General features: G+C 50.5%; 1 protein-coding gene across 2 annotated transcripts; it reads left to right on the top strand.

Annotated features, from left to right (window-relative positions):
- Nucleotides 1-561: 561 nt before the first annotated feature.
- Nucleotides 562-19,097, top strand: ERLIN2 (ER lipid raft associated 2). 2 transcript variants are annotated; one of them, XM_068972114.1, is made up of 12 exons: nucleotides 562-647; nucleotides 2,056-2,177; nucleotides 3,881-3,962; nucleotides 5,238-5,284; nucleotides 6,940-7,001; nucleotides 7,179-7,304; nucleotides 10,852-10,925; nucleotides 11,086-11,144; nucleotides 11,786-11,877; nucleotides 12,723-12,812; nucleotides 14,880-14,959; nucleotides 15,761-19,097. In XM_068972114.1, the coding sequence occupies exons 2-12, from the start codon at nucleotides 2,071-2,073 to the stop codon at nucleotides 15,956-15,958; spliced, it is 1,017 nt and encodes a 338-aa protein (XP_068828215.1). In that variant the 5' UTR covers nucleotides 562-647; nucleotides 2,056-2,070; the 3' UTR covers nucleotides 15,959-19,097. The 2 variants fall into 2 exon arrangements, with proteins under 2 accessions (XP_068828215.1, XP_068828214.1); XM_068972113.1 differs by lacking the exon at nucleotides 562-647 and adding an exon at nucleotides 977-1,179.
- Nucleotides 19,098-22,247: the final 3,150 nt, after the last annotated feature.

Here is a 22,247-nt window from a genome sequence, read left to right as displayed (position 1 = left end):
TCATTCAACCTAGATTTTGTTCATTAAAAATTGAGATAATTCCTGCTTAATCTACTTTACGGTGCTGTAGGGACCTCAGAAGCGAAAGCTCCTAGAAAAGCATAAAGGGGAGTTCACAGTAGGGACTGTTGATTAGCGACGTAATGGTGCTAATCTGCACATTTAAAGGATGTTTCATTCAGCAGTGCTACAGGTTAAGTGGAGCTGAGAGCTAGAACGGTTGCAATACGCTGGTAACCTGCTCCGGCGTTAAAGAAAAAAAAAAAAAAAACAGGCTTGATCTAATGTGAAGGGGGATTCAGAGCAGACTCCAAACTCAAATCCTCGGAAACCGACGTCTCTGTCTGAGCACCCACGGCCACTCCGCTTGTTCCCGGGGGTCACCCGAAAATCCCAGATCAGGGTCCCGAGCGCCCGGACCGAGCCGCGGGCGCCCCCTGGAGGCCATCCTCGGACACTGCCCACTCGGGGCGCAGGGGCGGGGCCAGCCATCGCGGGGTGAGGGGTGTGGTCTTCTCGCGTGAACAAATAGCGTCATCGAAGCGACGGGCCCGGAAGGAAGTAGCGTGCGGAGGGGTGTGGCGGTTTCTGCGGTCGCATTGGGGGTTTCGGCAGAGTACGGAGCGCCTGGAGGGACAGACAGCGTGGTACGCGGCCCGCGCCCCTTCGCGCGCGCGCTGGGCCTCGGTGAGGCCCCCGGGCCGGAGCTGACTGACGAGAGGCCCTCCCGGGTCGCCTGCACAGCGTCCTGTGTCCCTCGGGAAAGGGCGAGCAAGCCCTTCCCGTCTCGTTCCTGCCCCGCTGTAGCCTCTCGGCGGGGCCGAGCGGGGTCTCCGGGAGGGCTCCCACCCCGCGGCTCCTGAGGGGCCGCGCGACCCTCTCTCGGAAGAGGGCAGGAAAGGGGCGCGCGGTGGGGCGGACGGGGGAGGGAAAGGCTTTTTTCCGCCGCTGCCGATCGGTAGCCGGAGGCTGCGAGGGGAACGTCGGAGAGCCTCGCAGACCGACGTCCGCGCCCGAGTTCAGTCAGACCCGGGGGGCAGAGTCCACGCCTCGCGCGTGCGGGCCCCAGGGCGCGCAGAGTCGGGAGCCTCGCTGTCAGTGTGGAGGAGGAGACGGCACCCCCACTCCTGCCTTCTTGCCTGGAGAAGTCCCATGGACAGAGGAGACCGGCGGGCCACGGTCCGTGGGGTCCCAGAGAGTCGGAGACGACTGAAGCGACTGAGCACGTAGCGCTCTCAGTTACTGTCGTTTCTTCCAGATCATTCGGGGTTCAGGAAATGAGCCTCTGGATGCTCATTCTTTCGCGTCCTGGTGCCTGAATGCTGTCGACCCAGGAGCCCCAGTCTTCCCAGCCTGGGGACCCCCTTACCCTCCCCCCGCTCAACGTGGGCTAGGAGAACCTGCCAAGTGCAAAGTGCCAGTCAAGCACATGGGCGGGAGCGTGGGCTTCATCCTTACCCAGAGCCCTGTATCTGGCTAGGGCCAAAGGAAAAACGGAGAAGGTGGAGGAAAGGCCAGAGAATCCCGCCCTTCTGAACTCTGCTCGCAGGCTGTCTCTGTGGCTCCAGCACCCGAGAGGAGTCAATAATGGTTTCCTTTGAAATGGCAGGCAATTAGGACTGGGAGGCTCTGACCAGAATTACACAGCCGCAACTGCTTGTCACTTGACATCCTCTGTAATTTGGGGCCAACGTAACTGCAGCTGCCTCTTTCCCTACTGCTAACATGAGTGGCTCCGGTGACAGCCCGTTGATGTTCACAGGAAGAGAGGGCTGTGTTCTGAACACTGCCCACCTGGCACTGGTTCTCCCTTGGGCCACAGGCTGTGTCTGGAGCCACTGCCTCTTGCAGAAGGTGGAGAGTGTAATTCCACAGCTGAGGCTCAGGGGTGTCGACTGAGAGCAAGGAGGAAGAGGTGTAGATCTAGCCTGGTGTTCACACTACAGGTTGGACGTGAGCCACTTGCAGGAGCTCAGCTTGGGGAGCTACTCTGGCTGCCAGAGCTCGCCTCCCACAAGTCAGGGCACACACGTTTTCCTGTATCTTTTCCCCCAGGGTAAACGTTCGCTGATGGCTCAGTTGGGAGCGGTTGTGGCTGTGGCTGCCAGTTTCTTTTGTGCATCTCTCTTCTCGGCGGTGCACAAGATAGAAGAGGGACATATTGGGGTGTATTACAGGTAAGGCAGCAACAGGGAGAAGGTTGCAACTTCCTGTTCGATGACTGTCTCTTAGTCAATGTGTAACAGATTCTGCTGGCCGGTTGCATTTATATTGTGTTGAATAGGGAAGTCTTCAGACTGAGCTTTGTGTCGGTGACTGTGGAAGAGGGATACACTCACGCACGTAAATACAGAGAAATATAAATATGAAACTTACTAGTCTGATGCCGTGGATGGTAACTGATACACATGTTAGGTTTAGAGACAAACGTAAAGGCAACCTTGCTCCTTGAAGATCATCTCTGAAACACTGTTTTCTCCTACTTCCCTCTGGGCACCTTAATACCACAAGCTCACCTCTGAGGAGTGCCAGTTCTTCATGGCAACTTGAGATATAATTTGGACCTACGCCGTAAAATTAACATTTCAGCGAAAATGAAAGAGCCTACAGGTTGATTTGTACCCATCGAGGCAAGCTCTAGAATAGTGGTTCTTAAATGACCTATTCCGTCACTTTATTTTGATTGCTCTTTTAAAAAAAAATGTATCTGTGACTTAAATAACATGAAGCAAAGAAGCACTTACAAATCTCGGGTCGCTTTCCTTTGAGTAACGTCCATAACCAAGTTTTTGCTTTAAATCTTTGTGAACTCCTTATATGCCTTTATGAACTCTTTATTAAAGCCCTTTGATGCTTTTCCTCTGGCTGCCAATAGCAAGTTCTGGAAGTCTGATTGGCTTCCACTCTCCCCTTTAATTGTGTCATCCCACCATCTACTTCTGTGTCTTCCAAAGTGAAAGTCACTCAGTCGTGTCCGACTCTTTGACACCCCATGGACTATACAGTCCATGGAATTCTCCAGGCCAGAATACTGGAGTGGGTAGCCTTTCCCTTCTCCAGGGATCTTCCCAACCTAGGGATCAAACCCAGGTCTCCCAGGTTGCAGGCAGATTCTTTACCAGCTGAGCCACCAAGGAAGCGTGTCTCCCAAAATAAGTTTTAATTCTGTTACCATTCACATATAGCATGACTACAAAGGTAACTCCACTGCCCCTCAAAAAATATTTAGATGGTTTATAAAGTTTCCTTAAAATTATTCTTTTGGTTGTTTGTGTCACTGAACTCCAACATTAGTATTGTTAATTGGTCACTGTATTAGTGAACTTAACTGACCTTGTGGATTCTCACAAGCTTAACAGATGTGACAAAAATAAAACACACCTCCTCTCTTAGCTAAGAATCTGCCTGCCAAAGCAGGAGTTGCAAGAGACACGGGTTTAAATCCCGGGTCAGGAAGATACCCTGGAGAAGGAAATAGCACCCCACTCCAGTATTCTTGCCTGGAAAATTCCATGGACAGAGGACCCTGCTGGGCTACAGCCCATGGGATCACAAAGAATCAGGCATGACTGAAGCGACTGAGCACACGCACCTTGCTTATCTCAAGTATAGCCAGGGATTCTGCTGTCTTGATTCCACTTTGTCTGTGTGCCATTTTTCTATGCAAAAACATGAATAATGGTTTTAGGTTTTACCATCAGGTTTCTTAGACTATTAGGGTTGAGCTGAGAGGAAGAAACAGATCCGTGGACATGGCTCTGGAACGTGTCCCTCTGTCTTAAATGCTTATGGAGCTGCAGAGAAAGTGGGCCCAAACCGTATTGATGTAACAGACACGTCTTTGCTAAACTGAGCCTGCCTCTCTCTCCCTCCACTGCAGAGGTGGTGCCCTGCTGACTTCCACCAGCGGCCCTGGCTTCCATCTCATGCTTCCTTTCATCACATCATATAAGTCTGTGCAGGTATACTGGGCTTGGGGGGCAGGGTTGAATGACTGCAAATTTGGGGTGGTGATTCATGAATGATTTAGCCCTTGGATGAGCGCATAAGTATGATGCCTTTTCAAGGAATTCATTTAATAGATCATATATGTAATACAGATAAAAAGTCTGAGGCTCCATGAACCATCTACTCTGGAGTGTTACTTAATTGTTGAAATAGCTGAATGGGGTCATTGCCTTGGCCTGTTGGTCCCAGATGGGAATTGTCTCCACTTCAAGACAGAGCCAAAGAAGAATCTGTTCTGAATGCACAGAAGGAAAAGTAGGATGTGTGTGTGTGTGTGTGATAAACCACAGGCTCCCAAGATACATGGAAATAAAACATGATAATTTTGTTGGTTCTTATTTGAACATGAGCGATGTGAACATAACTTGTAGGGGGGTGCAGGTTGTTGAACTTAATGAAGGGAAATGACATCTAAAATAGGGATAGGATTAGCTATGACAGATCTAAAGCCAGGCTGAATTAGACTAGTCATCTTTGAAGTACATCCAACAAAAGGAATAAAAAGATTTAGAGAATGACTTTTAAACTAACCCAGGAAAGTGTCCTGGGTTACCTCATCAGCATTTGCCCTGTAGGTTTCTTCTGCCATTTCCTATGCTTTATGGTTTTCAAAGTGCGTTCATGCATATTATCTCGTTTGAGTCTCCCAGTAATCCTGAGAATGGGCTGAACAGGTTTTACAGGCTGAGGGGTTAAATAATCTGCTGTTTCCAGACTGGTAAACGGAAGAGGTGAACGTAAACACAGGTCGTGGGACTCCTAGTCCAGGGTCTTTTCCACTAAACCATTATTACTCAGCTTGTTCATATGGTGGTCCATTTACAGCGAAGCTGGGGTGGTACTTTTGCCTGGTTTAGTCTCACACACTGCAAATAAGGAGGATTCACTGGGGGTATTCACATGTAACAGAGGCAAAAGTAAAGTCAAGTCACTCAGTCGTGTCCGACTCTTTGTGACCCCGTGGACTGCAGCCCACCAGGCTCCTCAGTCCATGGGATTCTCCAGGCAAGGATACTGGAGTGGGTTGCCATTTCCTTCTCCAGGGGATCTTCCCGACCCAGGGATCAAACCGGGGTCTCCTGCATTGGAGGCAGACGCTTTAACCTCTGAGCCACCAGGGAAGCTTAACCCAAATAAGTATTCAAGACCAAGGTCAAGGGATTCCCGAAAGAAGTCACTTTCTCGGTCACTTCTCACCTTACAGCATCTTCTGTCTCTCCTATTTCCAGACCACACTCCAGACAGATGAGGTGAAGAATGTACCTTGTGGGACAAGGTAAGGTGCCCAGAATAAAGCTGTGAAGACCAGATAAGAGGGAGGGCCATCTGACTGGCTGCAATAAGAGGCAGTGGAAAGGGATACCCCCGAGTGGTTTCACCAAGCTCTCTGCCCCCAAGCTCCCTATGTTCTAAGTTGAGTAGGCGGTGGAGACAGGTTTGGAAGGGCCTTGAAGGCCATGATGAAGGCTTTTGGCAGGTAAATAACTTGATGGAGGAGGATAACTTTAACAGCACTAAATATGGAGAATGTTGGAAAGGTAGTAGAAGACTGCAGGGCAGGGAATTGAAAGAGCCGCTGCAGTGGTCTGATTGAAAAGTCAAGGTGGTCAGAACAGGGACAGAGCAACAAAGTAAACCACACGCTCAGACAGATACAGAATCGGAACTTCCCACAGGATAGCTGGCCTGATCTCATCACAAAGGCTTTGTATTTGGAGAACTTGGGTCGAAAAGGAGACATAAAGACATAAGCAGTGCAGTGGTGAACCTTGATTAGAGCCTGGTTCCAACAGAACAGCTCTAAAAGATGTTATGGAAACTGTTAGTCATCTTGGACTGCCATAGCGGAATACCATCGCCTGGGTGGCTGAAACAGTAGACATTTATTTTTCTCACGGTTGCAGAAGCTCAAAGTTCAAGATCAGGGTGCCAGCAAGGTTGGTTCCTGGCCTGCAGGTGGCTGTTTCCCTGTGTCCTCACATGGCCTTTTGGCTGTGCATGTGTGGAGAGAGAGAGAGACCTCTGCTGCCTTTGTCTTCTTTGCTTTACCAGTCCAGTCATTTTAGGGCCCTATCGTTATAACCTCATTCAACTTTAATCACCTTTGTAAAGGCCCTGTCTCCAAATGCACTCACTTTGGGGGCTCCAGTTTCAGCATGTGGATTTTGGGGTGCACACAATTCAGTCCATGATGGGAACTTGTGGGAAAAATTAGAGAAGGGCTCGTTAGATGGAGAGGAATTATCGCTAATTTCTCTAGCTTTAGGAATGGTATTGTGACTCTGTAGGGGACTGTCATCATTCTTAGGTGATTGGTGCTTGCCAAGTGTTAGTGGGTAAAGTATCCTGACTGCAGCTTGCTTTGAAATGTTCAGCAAAAAAAAAAGAAAAAGTAGATAAATCAATAGGTAATAAAATGTTCATGATTGTTAAAGTCAGGTGTTGGTATATGAGTGTTAGTTGTACTGTTCTTTTCTGTATGTTTGAAAGTGTTTCCTAATGAATATTGAGGGCAAGGTAGGGAGAGGGCTGAACTAAAGTGATGGTGAAAACAGTGAGAAACACTGACCCAGACATTCCACGTTTAAAGTTCTGAGAACCCCGTGACCTTGCTTAGTCTTTCCCCTGTGATTGGTAGCTTTATTCAAAAGTCATTGCAGAGTTAAAACATACAAACTACTCTTCTTGTATCTCAAAAGTTTCACTTTTGTCCTCGTGGAGATGTTTTTAGGAGGTATGATTTCTCAGATTATGATAGAAACTCAGAAGGTCTCCTGCCTTGAGATCCACACACTTGTGACCCCCCATGAACCCTCCTCCTTTCCTGCCAAGTCCCACGCACGCGCACACATACATACCACCACCACCCTGGGAGAGGTGCAATGTTCCCAAGCTCAGCACTGACCACGCTGTCTGCGCTTCCTCCAACAGCGGTGGTGTGATGATCTACTTCGACAGAATCGAGGTGGTGAACTTCCTGGTCCCACACGCAGGTACCTCCCCTAGCCCACCTCACCCCCTCCCCCGAAGCCCACTCTCCCTGGCATCATCCCCGAGTCTCCCCCCCACCCAACCCCCATATCTGTCGTAGCATCTCGGGAAGGGTGAGCCCGTGTGTCTGAGCGTGGCAGGTCCCGCCCTCCTCACTCTGAACGTCTCCTTCCCCGCAGTGTATGACATAGTGAAGAACTACACAGCCGACTACGACAAGGCACTCATCTTCAACAAGATCCACCACGAGCTGAACCAGTTCTGCAGTGTCCACACGCTTCAGGAGGTCTACATCGAGCTCTTCGGTAAGAAAATCTCTTCGGATGATCACCTGCTGCCTGATGCAGCTGCCCACAGGGCAGGGTGGGTATCAAGGGACCGGAGTGTTGAAGATCCAGTGCCTGGGAAGCAGGCAGTCACACGGGACACTGCCAGGAAACACAGGTGCCGATGGAAGAAGATGGTGAGAGTGGCTGAGTGTTGGACACGGGAGTCATAGTGAGTGAGAGGACTCGCTCCTGCCCTGCGTCAGACTTGGGATGGAAATATGTTCCCATGTCCCTAAACTTCCTTCTGTAATGAAGAGGGGTCAGTTCCAGAAGAACCTTAGAGATTACCCAGCCCAGCATCCTCCTTTCAAGATAAGGATACCAAGGTCCTGAGGGAGAAAGTCCCAGGGCTGGCTGGGAGCAGAGGTGAAGTCCAGACCTCCCTCCTCTGGCTTCTGGCTGCATCCACCTCACCCTGGATGAAGGGCGCCAGGACAGGGTAATGAGAACCACGGGGTTACATTTTGTTGTTTGCTTCAGTGTGTTTTTATTTTGGCCGCACCACGAGGCATGTGGGATCTTAGTTCCCCAACCAGGGATCGAATGCACGCCCCCCGCACTGGAAGCGTGCAGTCTCAACCGCTGGGCCTCCAGGGAAGTCCCAAGGGGTCACATTTAATTCTAGAAGTGGGACAAGGACTGTAACTACTTTAAGAGTCCCTAGAACCTGTGTGGGTTTCGGTTGTTGTTAGTGATGGTTTTTTACCCTGTACCCATAGAGAAGAATAGGAAAACACTTAAAACAGAAAGGACCCACTTTGGTCTTAAGTTGACACTTTCTTTCCTTTTTTCCTGATCAAGGAAAACATAGCCTGACTTCAGCAACAATGAAAAGAGGCATTTCAGTAATTGTTGTAGCTCATTTGGGATAAAGTGTTCTGTTAAATTCACTGCTAGGAGTGTTCTAAAAGCCAGGGCTAAAAGCAAATGAACTTTGCAACCAGTGGTACCACTGTTCTTAATGCCAGGACCAGACAGTGGTTTTCCCCAGGAATCTTAATTTAAAGGGCCTGGAGTGAGAATATCCCGTAGACAGAGGTGGAGTCGTTGGCGACACCAGTGATCTTAACTAGGCAAACAGCCTTTGGCCCTCTGTTTCAAATTTGGAAAGTCATCAGAAGCCATTTTAACTTTTCTGCAGAAGAAAATGGGTCTAAATTCACTTTATGGACTTTGAAGTCTCTTCCCATGTTTGGATTTGGTGTGCTATTGAGAAAAATTCAGTAACTTTGCTATTTTTTTGACCTCAACCGGATAGAATTTCATAAAATATCATTAGTTTTCTCTCTAGCCATCGTTTTAGAACTAGTGCCAGTAAATGAACATTACAAAGCGTTTGCAACAGCAAAAGATCTCTAATTTCTATGAAGAGAGAATTAAGATGTGAAATTGTTCTGCATTGGAAAACTCACTGTCCTGTCTTGCAGATGAACTTGGCAGTGCAGTAAAGTAAAGCTTTGTGTACGGAGGAGCTGGGGATTTATGTTTGCGTTGGAATATTTTCCTTTTTAAAGTTCGTTCTTGCCAGCTAGCACTGTTTTGCTTAGCATCCGTTTGCATCTGCAAAGGAGAAACTCGCGTCTCTAATCCTGGGTCCTGATAATGGAAGGGTTTTCTCTGGCTCCCTCCTCCCAGTACTCGTAGGCCTAACTTTCAGCTTGATGCAGTTTTTATCACCGCTTACACTGAGGCATCCATGTTTCCCGTTTGATGAAAGTGTTATCCAGTACTTTGTGTTTACTTAGTTCAGTTCAGTCACTCAGTTGTGTCCAGCTCTTTGTGACCCCATGGACTGCAGCATGCCAGGGCTTCCCCGTCTATCACCAACTCCCGGAGTTTACTCACAGTCATGACCATCGAGTCGGTAATACCATCCAACCATCTCATCCTCTGTCATCCCCTTCTCCCACCTTCAATCTTTCCCAGCATCAGGGTCTTTTCCAAGGAGTCAGTTCTTCACTTCACTTAATCAGTTCTTAACTTAATCAGTGTTGTCACCCATAAACAAGTTGGTCCTGGTGTAAATTTGTTAGTAAGGTATCTTGTAAAATATTTCCTCTAGATTTTCCTGGAAAGTTACTAGCCCAGGGCCATGGGTATCTTCCTTGACTCAGATAGAATTTAATCTGAGAAACAACCATGTTATTAGCTTATGGAGGATATGAGCTGTTTCCCTTAAAGTTTGGCCAGTCTTTTATTTAAAATAGAAAATATGGAATGTCATGTTCATCTCTAGCCATCAAATTGTTACACCCATGTCAGGTGTGAGGTGCTGCCCTTACGGTCTGCCTCAGTGCTGAGAGGCTGGTGGGAGCATATGCATATGTAGAAACATTAATACCCCTTGCTTAGTGATATGACTATTGAAGAAAGTACTGTTCTAAACCCTAACGATCAAAGCGTAATAATTAAAACAAGTTCTTTATCTTGACTCTTGATTAGCTTAAGCATATCCCCAAACCTCTGTGGGCCTCAGTTTGAGCATTTATAACAGGCAGGGAGTTAGACTTGCTGTTCCTCAAAGGCTCCTGGACCAAGAATGGCTAAGTAAAGCAGCTGGCCGCTGACAATAAAGGAGGTGGTTCCATGTAGGTGTCCCAGGCTGGTTTCAGGGCGTCCTCTTCTCAGGGCCCTTCAAGAAGCTTATTGATCTTGTGGGTGGGGGCAGGGAAGGGAAGGCCCAGGCCAGCGCTGACAGCCTGTTCTGGGGTCACAGATAGAGCGGCAATCAGTTACAGATCTTCTGACACTTACCCATAAAATGACTCACAGACAGAAGAATCAGAACCAAGGCAAACAACACATCAAAAGACTCAGGCTCAGGACTTCCCTGGCAGTCCAGTGGTTAAGACTGCGTTTTCAGGGCAGGGGGCGTGGGTTCAATCCCTGGTCAGGGAACTAAGATCCCACAAGCTGAGTGGCTCAGCCAAAAAAAAAAAAAAGTTTTAATGTTTAAAAAAAAACAGACTCCTTTCCAGAACTGTACATTGTCCTTTTCCCCTTGATTGATGGAGTACCTGATGGAATTAGTCTTTCTTGGGGCCTCACTTGATGTCAGAGTCTGTTTTTGTTTTAGAAATTTATTAATAGATTTAGTGTGTTTGAGTCCTTTCAAAATACCTGACGTGGCCGTTCCACCTTCCTTCTTTGTGTAGGATGGGTGGCCACCTTCTCTGGCTGCTGTCTGTAGGAAAGGGCTGCTTCCTGACTCAAGAAATGTGCTAGAGTTGTTGTTTGTTCTTTTAAAGCTCGGTTCCCTTCTGGGCGAGGTTGATGTTTTCTTGAGGCCCCAGGGAAGGGACACTCCCTTCTGGCCACGTAGCGGGCCCAGTGGGTGTCCGCCGTGAGAGTCTTCCAGGGAGTCTTTAGACGTTCAAGCTCTGAGGAGCACTCTGCCTCGGGAAGAGCTTTGGCCCGTTGGGTGCATTCCTGAGCTGGTGTCTTGCCTTGCTCTCTACCCCATGCTTCCCTCCACCCCTCCTAGAAAGCATCTCAGCTCTGTGTTTGTCTGTCTTGATTCCAGATCAGATTGATGAAAATCTCAAACTGGCTCTGCAGCAAGACCTGACCTCCATGGCCCCCGGGCTCGTCATCCAAGTGAGCACCACCCTGGTGGGACACCCCCGCCCCGCCCCCACCCCCACGAAGGCACAGCCCCTCTTCAGAGGATGTCCTGTCTGTGCAGGAAGACCAAGGGCCCGTGGGAGCTGGTCGCTCCACACCCCACACCCCAATCAGGTGCTGTCTCTCTCTCCAGGCTGTGCGGGTAACAAAGCCCAACATCCCAGAAGCCATCCGCAGGAACTACGAGCTGATGTGAGTGCCCGCCTGGGCGGAGGCACCGCCCTGCCTGCCTCCCGCTCATCCCCTCCCAGGGCCAACCAAGCCTGGTGCGCGTGTGGTCCCCTCTGGAGTGTCTGGATAGCCGTCACCCTGAAAGACAGGGCAGGCGGGCCAGGCCGCTCACTGGGCTCCGTGAGCAGAGGGCATGGACGCTCTTCAGAGGGTCGGGGAGTCTTGTGTCCCCTCACGGTTCATGCCGGATAGGACAGGAAGGTGACTGAGTGGGCAGGCAGGTGCCTTTCATTCAAGTCACTTGCGCTTTATTGCTCACAAGTGGGTTTTGAAGGAGAAGGCTAGCCGTTTTACTGTCTGCAGCATATTCGCCTTCACCTGGGACCTTAAGGAGCCTTCCGGGGCCTTCTCTGGCAGTCAGTGGTTAAGACTGCACTTCCAGTGCAAGGGCCGTGGGTTCAATCCCTGCTCAGGGGACTAAGATTCCATATGCCGTTCGGCACAGGCAGATTTACAAACAAGACCAGACCTCCCAAGGGTGGAAGGAATGACAGCTTACCTCTCACGACAGGGCAGTGGGCTTGGCTTCCCCGGGGGCCAGGGAAGTTCCGAGGAAGCTCATCCCCAGCGGCCTCACAGCTGCACGCTTTTCTCCCCTTCAGGGAAAGCGAGAAGACGAAGCTCCTGATCGCAGCCCAGAAGCAGAAGGTGGTGGAGAAGGAAGCCGAGACAGAGCGGAAGAAGGCCCTCATTGGTCTGACTTTGCTTCTGGGGTCCAGGCGACAGAGGGGCTGGCGGGGTAGGGAGGGCAATTCAGGAATCCCGGGACACGGCCCCCCGAAGCCTTGCCCCACGCAGGAGCAGCCTTCGTCTCCCGGGAGCAGAGCTGAAATTGTCAGATCGTGGCTGAGGGTCGAGCTTTGTGTTTCCACAAGCCTCATAAATGAAAGGAGCCCTTCCTGCTAACCCTTCATGCACAGAGATAGTAGCACTGATGAGCCCTTACAGTGAGCCTCGGGCTTTTCTAAACACTAGTGTGCAATTCATCCTGCTCCTCACACCCCCTCCCCCTCCCCCTCCCCGGGTGAGGAAGCCACCGGCGGTAACCTACTCTCACTGAGCCGAGGCTCAGAGGCTGAACTGCCCAGGGTCACGTGGCAGGGGAGCGAGGGAAACGGGGTTCAAATCCAGGGGCTCACCTCCCGGCCCCGGGTTCCCCGCCACTGCTCCAGACTGCCAGCCACGGCCCTGGCCACTTCCGAAAGTGCAGGGGCAGGAGGGAACTCACACCTTAACCCGTAAAATATTCCTTTGGAAGAAACACCCTGTGACTTACAGGAGAGGTCGGGGCCGGCTCCTCACTTTGGTCAGAGGAGTGACTCCCCCTGGGGCCGGGCGCCCCCACTCACAGTCTTGCACTGAGACGCGGGCCTGTGCTCCTTAGGGTGTCCCACCCCGGCCCGGGGGACCTGTGTGACTGCCCGCTGGGCCAGTGGCCCTTCACCTGGGCCCACCCACTGCCCTGCCTCAGGGCCGCAGATCGGGTGAAAGGTGCACCCTTTGAAATATCAGAGCTCTGAGGCTTTTCTCCACTAACAGAGGCAGAGAAGGTGGCGCAGGTGGCCGAAATCACCTTTGGGCAGAAGGTGATGGAGAAGGAGACGGAGAAGAGGATCTCGGAGATCGAAGGTGAGCGAGCCGAGATCCCTGCCCCCGCCTCCTCGGGCCCCGCCTCCTCGGGCCCCGCCTCCTCGGGCCCCGCCTCCTCGGGCCCCGCCGCCTCGGGGCCCCGCCGCCTCGGGGCCCCGCCGCCTCGGGGCCCCGCCGCCTCGGGGCCCCGCCGCCTCGGGGCCCCGCCGCCTCGGGGCCCCGCCGCCTCGGGGCCCCGCCGCCTCGGGGCCCCGCCGCCTCGGGGCCCCGCCGCCTCGGGGCCCCGCCGCCTCGGGGCCCCGCCGCCTCGGGGCCCCGCCGCCTCGGGGCCCCGCCGCCTCGGGGCCCCGCCGCCTCGGGGCCCCGCCGCCTCGGGGCCCCGCCGCCTCGGGGCCCCGCCGCCTCGGGGCCCCGCCGCCTCGGGGCCCCGCCGCCTCGGGGCCCCGCCGCCTCGGGGCCCCGCCGCCTCGGGGCCCCGCCGCCTCGGGGCCCCGCCGCCTCGGGCCCCGCGGTGTGGCGGCCCCGGGAGGCCTTTCCTTTGCCCTGCCTTCTCTCTCCTCAGATGTCACGGGTTCTTTGGAACATCCCTCGTTCTCTGTGCTCTGACTCAAGTTTTGGGGAGATGCAGGCCAGTGTGGGATTAATTTTCTACTTCAGTCAGTCATCAGATTTGAGTCGGGTACCTTCAGGAGTTTTCCGCTTGGCTGGGCTTCGGAAAAAGGGGAAGCACGTGGTCCCGGCTGTCCTGGGCCTGCAGTCTGGCCCGGAAGTAAACCAGGAAGCCAGGGCGGAGCAGCAGCCCGCTCCCCTCCGCCTGCCCCGCCCCCCCTCCCCCCACAGGTTCAGAGGCCTGTGAACCCTGTTCCTTTGGCCTCTGGGGGTCCTTGTGGGTGTTAAGGCAGGTGTGAAGAAGACGCCTGTCAGCACCGGTATCAAGAGCAGGAAAAAGGTGTTTCCTTGCTGGCTTTTCTGGTATCACTCACCTTCAGGCCCCTGCCCTCAGCCCTCCCCTCATCCCACCACCCACCTCCTCCTCTAGCAAACTGTAGGCCGAAAACGACCTCAGGGCCCAGCCCCAGGCTCCACAGCGCCAGTTACACTCCTGACCTGTCGGGCTTAGTGGGCACATGGAGGAGCCAGTGAGGATTTCATGGATCAGTGGTTCCTCACGGGGAGCTCTTAGCCGAGCAGCACATTTTTGTTTCTCGTAAACACAAGTCACCAGGTGCTGAGGCCGGTTGAGTTGGCCGCTTGCTCCCTGGCTGCCCTGCAGGCCCCCGCCACCCAGGGCCTTGCTGAGGCTACACAGTGAGAACCCAGCTTGCTTCCCGGGTTTTGGTCCAGGTGTTGCTAACATGAGGTTGGCCTCATCCCCAAGGACAGGGAGGAAATAACAACCTTGTATCAGTTTTTGATGGAAAGCTGGTCTCAGCAGATTAAGGAAGGGGATTGTATACCTAGTAGAAGTTTAAATCAGTCTTAGTCCAAACAGGTGTTAGTGTGGACCGTGGCCTGTAATGCTCTTTGAATCGGGCCAGCTTAACCACTGCTAACGAGAGCCTTTCTGAAATGACCGATGGAAATAGAGAGATGAAGTTGGAAACGAGCTGTACTGTTTTGTTTACGCCAGTCGGTTTCAGGGCAGCTCCACCTCGGGCCGCATCCGGAACCTTCTTTGGGCTTCTCTGGCTCTTGCTGTGTGGCACGGTGGGGAGAGGGCCAGGGCAGAGAGCTCAGAGACGGGAGGCCAAGGCCGTGCCCCAGCTCTCTCCTCCCCGGCCCCAGAAGGGGTAAGCGGGTGGAAAGAGGATGTATGTTTCCATGACGCCATCAGAGAAACCGCTGTCAGGCACAGCGACAGACTTGCACATGGTCAGCTAGTCCCCGCCACTAGGAGACGCTGGCACAGCACTTTTGCATCCTGGTCAATTTTCACAACTCGCGAAACAGGAGGAAATGCCTTTTCCCCAGTTTCGTAAATAAGAGGATCAGAGCCCAGAGAAACCAGAGCAGTGTGCCCAGGATCACAGGGCCAGCTGGGCACAGCTGCAGGGACCCGCTTTCTGATGGCCTCTGTGCTTTGATTCTCTGCGTTCTTTCCTTAAGATGCTGCGTTCCTGGCCCGGGAGAAGGCCAAGGCTGACGCCGAGTGCTACACTGCCATGAAAATAGCTGAAGCAAATAAGGTAAAGGGCTGGTGCTGCCTGGCGAAGAGGAAGCGTGTTACATGTCTGCGGGAGACCACTGCCTCCTGCCCACCTGGCCATGATCAAGGACTCTGTGCCGTGTGGGCCAGGGCCTTCCCTTTCCCTTGGACCCTGATAGAAGTTTAATTGTGCTGATTTTTTAAAATATTTATTTATTTGACCGCATCAGGCCTTAGTTGCAGCGCTCAGGCTCGGTAGTTGCCGTGAGTGGGCTTTGTTGCCCCGCAGCATGTGGGAACTTAGTTCCCTGACCAGGGATCAAACCCCATGCCCCCTCATCCCCATTGGAAGGCAGATTCTTAGCCACTGGACCATCAGGGAACTCCTTAATTTTGCTGTTAAACACAGAAATTCCTAAAATTCTCACAGTTCTTACCTTGAATACCTGAGATTAATGCTTTCCCAGAGTAGTGGTTATGCAATAAGTTGTTCAGTCACTCAGTCATATCCAACTCTTGGCAACCCCAAGGACTCCAGCACGCCAGGCTTCCCTGCCCTCCACTATCTCCTGGAGTTTGTTCAAACTCATGTCCATTGAATCAGTGATTCCATCCAACCATCTCATCCTCTGTCGCCCCTTTCTCCTCCTGCCCTCCATCTTTCCCAGCATCAGGGTCTTTACGTGGTTATGTGGTTACTAATATAACAGCAAGACCAGGGAGAGGAGATGGGGTATGGTTCTCACGGAGACCCTCTCCCTGTAAAAAGTCAAGGGATGGCCCCCCATGCTTTTCCCTGATTTGGCCTCACCACCATCTTCTTTCCTGTTTTTGCTTCCAGCTGAAGCTGACCCCTGAGTATCTGCAGCTGATGAAGTACAAGGCCATTGCTTCCAACAGCAAGATTTACTTTGGCAAAGACATCCCTAACATGTTCATGGACTCTGCGGGCGGCGTGGGCAAGCAGTTTGAGGGACTAGCTGACAAGCTGAGCTTTGGCTTGGAAGATGAGCCCATGGAGGCAGACTCCGAGAACTGAATGTTTCCGTCCACAACCTCCGATGACACTCTGAGAGAGATCTTTACTTTTTAATGAGGAACCAGGATGTCCCCTCCCTTCCACACTACCTTCTTTGACTCTCTTCCACATACTGTGGTGAAAAAAGAAGAAACGGACCTAAATCTATTTTCCTTCCTGGGAAGGGTAGGGCAGGGACTGATTTATTCAGGTAAGTAGGTTACGTGACCAAGGTTAAGCTTTGAAAAAGGTGAATTAGAGCTCTGACCTCCAGGCACTGATTTTTGCCCTTCCGAGGCTGGCTGAATTAGGGATGCTATCAACAAGAAGTGGGAGAAGTGCAAGAGGTCCCCTCCAGCTCTGCCCTGGAGTGGGAAAAGGCAGCAGAGCCTTCGTGAGCCGCCTCCACAGTGAGAGATGCCTGTGGGTGAGGCCCAGCTCCTGAGCAAACACGTGCTTGTGAGTTTGCCAGCAGAGCAGAGAAGCAGACTTGGAGGATGTTGGCTCTCCTGGCCAAGTGTCCCTGAGTCACCACCCGGGGCGCCGCCTTAGGCTCGGGTGAGGGTGATCTGGTGCTAGCTTTGCCAGCTTTTCTACACACCACCCTCCCTGCCCCAGGGCTCAGAGCATGGCGGCTTCTGACCTCATTTCTGAGTCAGGATTTGGCCACAACCCCCAGCTCTCTTTAAAACGTTTCACCTATTCCGTGGTTAGGTTTTGTTTTGTTTTGTTTTCTCTACCTGTTCATTGGTTCCATTCAGCATCAAGAAGACAGGAACAAAGAACTCTCCAGTGTCTTAAAAGCTGCTGAAGTGGGACCACAATACCTGTTCGCCTCTGTGGTCCCTGCTTGGCAAACTGTATCTGTTCCCTGAGATCAAGTGTCTTTTTTTATTGTTGTGGAGATTCTGCATTGAAGAGCTCCTCTGGGTGAGAAGGATGGGTTGTCCAAAAGCTGTCCCAGTCCCAGCACCTCTGACTTGTGCTGAGAGTTCATCTGATACAGTGATAAGAGGGAGCCTGTTCTCTGAGCGACTCATGTCTTTTGATCCAGGGTTCAGGGGTCACAGAGAGACAGCTGTTTGGGTTCAAGTCAGTTTCTGCCCGAGTCCCTGCGTCAGAAGGGCCACATCAGAATCCACTCAAATGTTTCTTCATTACTAATTTGGGGATTTGGTTGAGGGAGCCCAAACCAGAAACAGAGGTTTCCTTGCGTTCTGGAGTTGGAGTCGGGCGGGGTCATGCACCAGTTCACCAAGTGGAGGGCAGCTGCTGGAGTGAGCTTGCAAGCCTGTTGATTTCATCCAGGACAAGCCCTGGCTTAGGATTTGTTACTAGCTGCCCCCGCCCGCCGCCCCCCCGCAACCCGCACACCAAGAGAAACTCCGCCTGTGCCCCCCCCTCTTCTTGGTGGAACATGGTGATGATATCTGGGACAGATTTCCATGTCACTGTTCACCCCACACCCAGACTTCTGATTTATCGGATGGTCCCAAAAGCCAGGAATTGGGGGAGCATTCAGCCGGCCTAAGACACAAAGGGTTAACTTGTCTTAATTTAAATGTTGCGCTTCTCTGTTCTAATTTCTGGAACTTTGAATTCTCAAACCACCAGTCCTGGTCACACTTGTGCAGGGATCCAAAATGTCCGAGGAGTGATGGATGTTAATGTGCTCAGGCGTCTTTGCAGAAGGCAGTTAGTCTCCTAAGACCAACACAAAACATCCATCATTAAGATACACTCACCCTCCTCACTTCAATGCCATGAATCACTTGTCAGGAGCACCCTGTCACGTCCAGCATCCTTGACTTACGTATTTGTCTGCTCTTCTGCTCTGAGACTGGCTGCCTAAGCTCAGAGAACACTTGTTTCCGATGGGATACGCAGCATGGACGTCTCAGCCTGTCCGAATCGCACAGTTCCTTGGGTGGTTAACAGGAACACTGCTCTAACACTAGCGTCCCATGATGGCCTGTCCCTTACACTAGATCACAGGAGAGCCTCAGTGAAGTCCTGCTACACCTGCCCCCCATGTCAACGTCCCTTCTGTAAGCAAAAAATACAAGTACTGTGGTTCCCATTCGTTTAATTCCAATGGTTGTACCTGCCAGAATAGAAAAATAATGGGAATGGTCTGTTTCCTTGGCTTGGGACAACTAACCAGTCTGTCTGTCTGACTTCGTTTTGGTAACGCTTACTAGAGAACCTGACGTGAAAACATTTGTATTCTAAACGTGAAATATGACAGCCTGCCATTTGGTAGGCAGTAAACTCATGGCTGCTATTGATAAATGGAACCTCTATCAAAATAAGGAACTGTTTCTAAAATTCAGCTTTTGTAGGATTTTCCAAGGAAAAGTCACCTTGGTTGAATGTTTCTCATTAAACTTTGCAGAAGTGATCCATATTCAGTACCTGTTTTTAATCACTTTTTAAATATCAGGACAGAATGAAAGGAAGCCGCAGTTTGTTAATCTTTATCTGACTAAATCTGGAGGGATCTGTGATCATAATAAATTGAGGGGAGGGCAGAAATTACCAGAAGAACTTTAGCAATATCGTCATCCCTCGGTATCCATAGCGGACTGGGAGCCCCAAGGATAAAATCTGTGGGCGCTCAAATCCCTTATATAAAACGGTGTCGTACAACCACCCTCTGTACCCATGAATCCACAGCTACAAAGGGCTGACTGTATTGATCTCAAAAAAAAAAAGTGGATTTTTTTTTTAATATGTTGCAGTCTGTGGATCTCTGTATCTTTCAACACATAGCTTCACCATTTAGAGAGTAACTGGTGGAAGTGAGATGGATGTATTTACTGACTTACCCAGGTTGGACTGAGGATAAGTGGATCCTGGCTAGTGGCTGCTCTGTCCACCGACCACTGCTGCTTTAGTTCTGTTCAGTAGGTTCTAGTCACTGTTTCTGTTGTTCCCTTTTAAAAGAAGTGATAGCCAATCACTTTGTATTTTCATCCGTATTGCTGCTTTTGTGCAAGCTGATAATTGAACAGTCAAAACCAATTCTACTGGCAGAGAGCCCTGAGGACTGAATGACCCCCTTTGTAACTGAGAAATGATTCCTGTTATATTAATCATTCTACAAACAATATGCTGGATTCATTTGCCCGGGGTTGATAGATGGAGGAACTGTTTTGGACAATCCTAAAGGTGTGATTTTATGTGAAAGTTTTATTTTCAGTCTTGCTAAATAAAATGAGTCTTTGTATTTATTTTTCTTTTATTACAGTGAAATTTAGCAGTAGCAGGTATTAGGCTAGGATACAAAGAGATAAAGCATCTCTGCCTAGTGAGTTAAGTCACGACCCCAAAATATATTCTGATGAATATCTATTCCCATTATCAATGTAGAAATAATAAACACAGCTAATTTATGAAAATGGCACCATTGTACAACACAGGGGAATAACCAATATTTTTAAATGAATATGAATAGAGCATAGCCTTTTAAAATTGTGAATCACTTATCCTATACACCTGTAACAAATAATATTGTCCAACAACTAAAAGTTGCAGCGGCAACTTCCGTGATGGTCCAGTGGTTAAAACTCCAAGTTTCCACTGCAGGAGGCCTGGATTGAATTCCTGATCAGGGAACTAAGATTCCACATGACATGCTGAGAGTCCACAAAAGAAAAAAATGCTGCATCATGGTCGGCTAGGTGTCCTGTAGCTCCTCAGAGACCAAAGAAGAGGAAACTGGCTCACAGAATACAGCATTTTAAAAGATTTTCTGAAGACTGGCTAAAATCAGAAAGCGTCAGACATACAACTTAGCGACTGAACAACAACAAAATTTGAAACAGGGAGAAGCAGTCACCTGCACATAGAAATCAAATCCAGAGACTAACACAGATAACATTGTCTTCTCTGATGGTCTGAGAAACTGGGGCCATTCTATGCTGTTTGGTGGAGAAGGCAATGGCACCCTACTCCAGTACTCTTGCCTGGAAAATCCCATGGACAGAGGAGCCTGGAAAGCCGCGGTCCATGGGGTCGCTGAGGGTCAGACACGACTGAGCGACTTCACTTTCATGCATTGGAGAAGGAAATGGCAACCCACTCCAGTGTTCTTGCCTGGAGAATCCCAGGGATGGGGGAGCCTGGTGGGCTGCCATCTATGGGGTCACACAGAGTCGCACACGACTGAAGTGACTTAGCAGTAGCAGTATGCTGTTTGGGATGGTTTAAATGTCCACCTCTCCATAGGAAATACCACATGGTCTCTAAAGGTCCTCCCCAGGCCTCGGGTTCCAGAGTCTGTATTGCCATTTCAAAAGCCAAGTATGACAGCGTGTTTGCTGAGGGGTTGCTGTCACGGCTTCTCTCCCTGAATTCATTTAAACTGGAACGTGGGCGTTATTTGTCCATTTCTCTTCAGCGTCAAGTAACCAGTCAACAACTTTTTTTTATTATGTTATCTTTTTTTTTAAATCCTCCCAAAAGAATCACAGTAAACTCAAAGGGAAACAATTTTAAAATCCATAAGTGTTTTTTCCCCCACAATTCAGGGCCTTAGACTACATAGGTGAATGTTTTAAAAGCTTGATGGCATTTACGGTGAGAACATATACTAGATTTTTAGAAAGTTGTTTATAAAATCTATTTCTCTGGGTATTTGATTTTCTAATCTCTTCCTCTTTGTCCTTGCAAACCATTGGAGTGATTTAAAGACAGTTACTGGTGATGAGGTGACTTTCAGGGATCAGAGAGTAGGGAAAAATGAAAGGTTAAATTAGATGGTTGGTGTCCCAGAAAGAGGAAGAGAAGAAACGAAAAAAAAAAAGGAGGAGGAAAAGGTGGAATAAAATTCACTCAAAAGTACAGCTGTGTTTAAAAAAAAAAGCAAACAAATGATAATGAGACTGGAATCCTCATTGTCTTTACAATCCTTTTTTGTCTTTACTTCTGTTTTTATAAGGTCACAAAATATTAGAGATGAAAAGTCCCCTAGAAATGAATCTGCAAGAAATCCTGTCCTACTTCACCTTGATCTCCTCCGGCTCCTCTCCAGAGAACATGTCTCAATAAAGGTTGTGTAATGAATAAGGTGTAGGGGCAAGACACGTGTTCATTGAGCACTTGCTTGGTGGGGTCACTCTGCTAAGCTTATGTCATGGGTCACCGTGACTGGTCCTGACGGCAACTCTGAAGAAGAGACAGACTCCGTTTTATCCACAAAAAAACTGAGAAGTTCAGTTGCTTACCCAAGATCACAGTTTAGTGATGAAACTAAGACTCAACTTGGGTCAGCCTTGTGCCGCTGCCACCCAGTCTCACCACCACTCTCCTCATTAACTCGAAAGATTAAATCGCTCTTCTGATACTTTTGGGGGGAGCCACACTCACATACACCATTGAGGTGGGGAGGCTGTCCTTGCAGTTCAAAGACCTCACCTATTAAATGAAGATTCTTCTACTTATTGTCATAATGACCTATCACCCGGTCTGTTGAGTATTTATGGTTTATAAAATGTTTTCTAAAAAGCATATCTTCAACTTCCATGATGGTGCAGTGGTTAAGAATCCACTTTGCTATGCAGGGTGCTTCAATCCTTGGTTAGGGAACAAAGATCCCACATGCTGCAGGCCAACTAAGCTCACACGCCACAGCAAAGACCCAGAATGTAAGAAACGCCGCGGGAAGAAGGAACCACCCCCTATGGACCGTTGAACAGGGCCTTTTATTGGGCGGTCGCTCTCGGGCAGAACTCCCGGGGGTGGGTAAGCAGGGGAGCAAGGGGGTTCTGCAAAGCAAAGGGAGTCTGCGGGGTAAAGGGAGTCTGTGGAGTCTGCGAGGTGTGAGGGGTGGGGAAGGGGTTTTATAGCCTGGGCCGGGGTTCCCATATAAGGAAGAAAACGCGGGCTCAGCGGTGATTGGTGTTCAAGGGCTCCGTGTTGGTTCCTAATTGGTTGGCTTGGTTGCTGGCCATCTCCGGGGTGTGTCTGCAGCGCCCTCTGCTGGGGCATGTCCCAACATGCCCGGGCATGCCTGACCTCGCCCTGACCTTTCATCCCGGCCTTTTTGATATAGGACAAGGGGCGCCGACTCTCTCTGGCTACTTCCTGCTGAACGGGGGTGAAGTGGGGTAGGGTACGGCCGGGATGGGGTAGAGTATGGTCGGGATGACAGGGGGTGTCTGCCGTTAATCTTGCCACGGAGTGCTTGTTGGAAGCCCTTGGTACTGTTGTCGCATCACCATCAGCTGGACCGTGTCGAGCCTCTGTTTGATAAAGGCCCAAAGCTTGTTCAGGATACAGGGCCCGAAAGTCAAGAGCAGTAGGAGAA

The sequence above is a fragment of the Capricornis sumatraensis genome, chromosome 4 (genome assembly GCF_032405125.1).
Source record: "Capricornis sumatraensis isolate serow.1 chromosome 4, serow.2, whole genome shotgun sequence".
Lineage (NCBI taxonomy): Eukaryota > Metazoa > Chordata > Mammalia > Artiodactyla > Bovidae > Capricornis > Capricornis sumatraensis.
Note: the sequence above shows the minus strand (reverse complement) of the source record. Positions and strands in the feature narration are given on the sequence as shown.

What these genes read in the sequence shown, in the direction of transcription:
- ERLIN2 (XM_068972113.1), top strand. Translation starts at nt 1,153, where the DNA reads ATGGACAGAGGAGACCGGCGGGCCACG. An exon ending in CATCATATAAGTCTGTGCAG is followed by an intron (nt 3,963 to 5,237) that starts GTATACTGGGCT and finishes TCCTATTTCCAG; the next exon opens with ACCACACTCCAGACAGATGA. An exon ending in CCCCCGGGCTCGTCATCCAA is followed by an intron (nt 10,926 to 11,085) that starts GTGAGCACCACC and finishes CTCTCTCTCCAG; the next exon opens with GCTGTGCGGGTAACAAAGCC.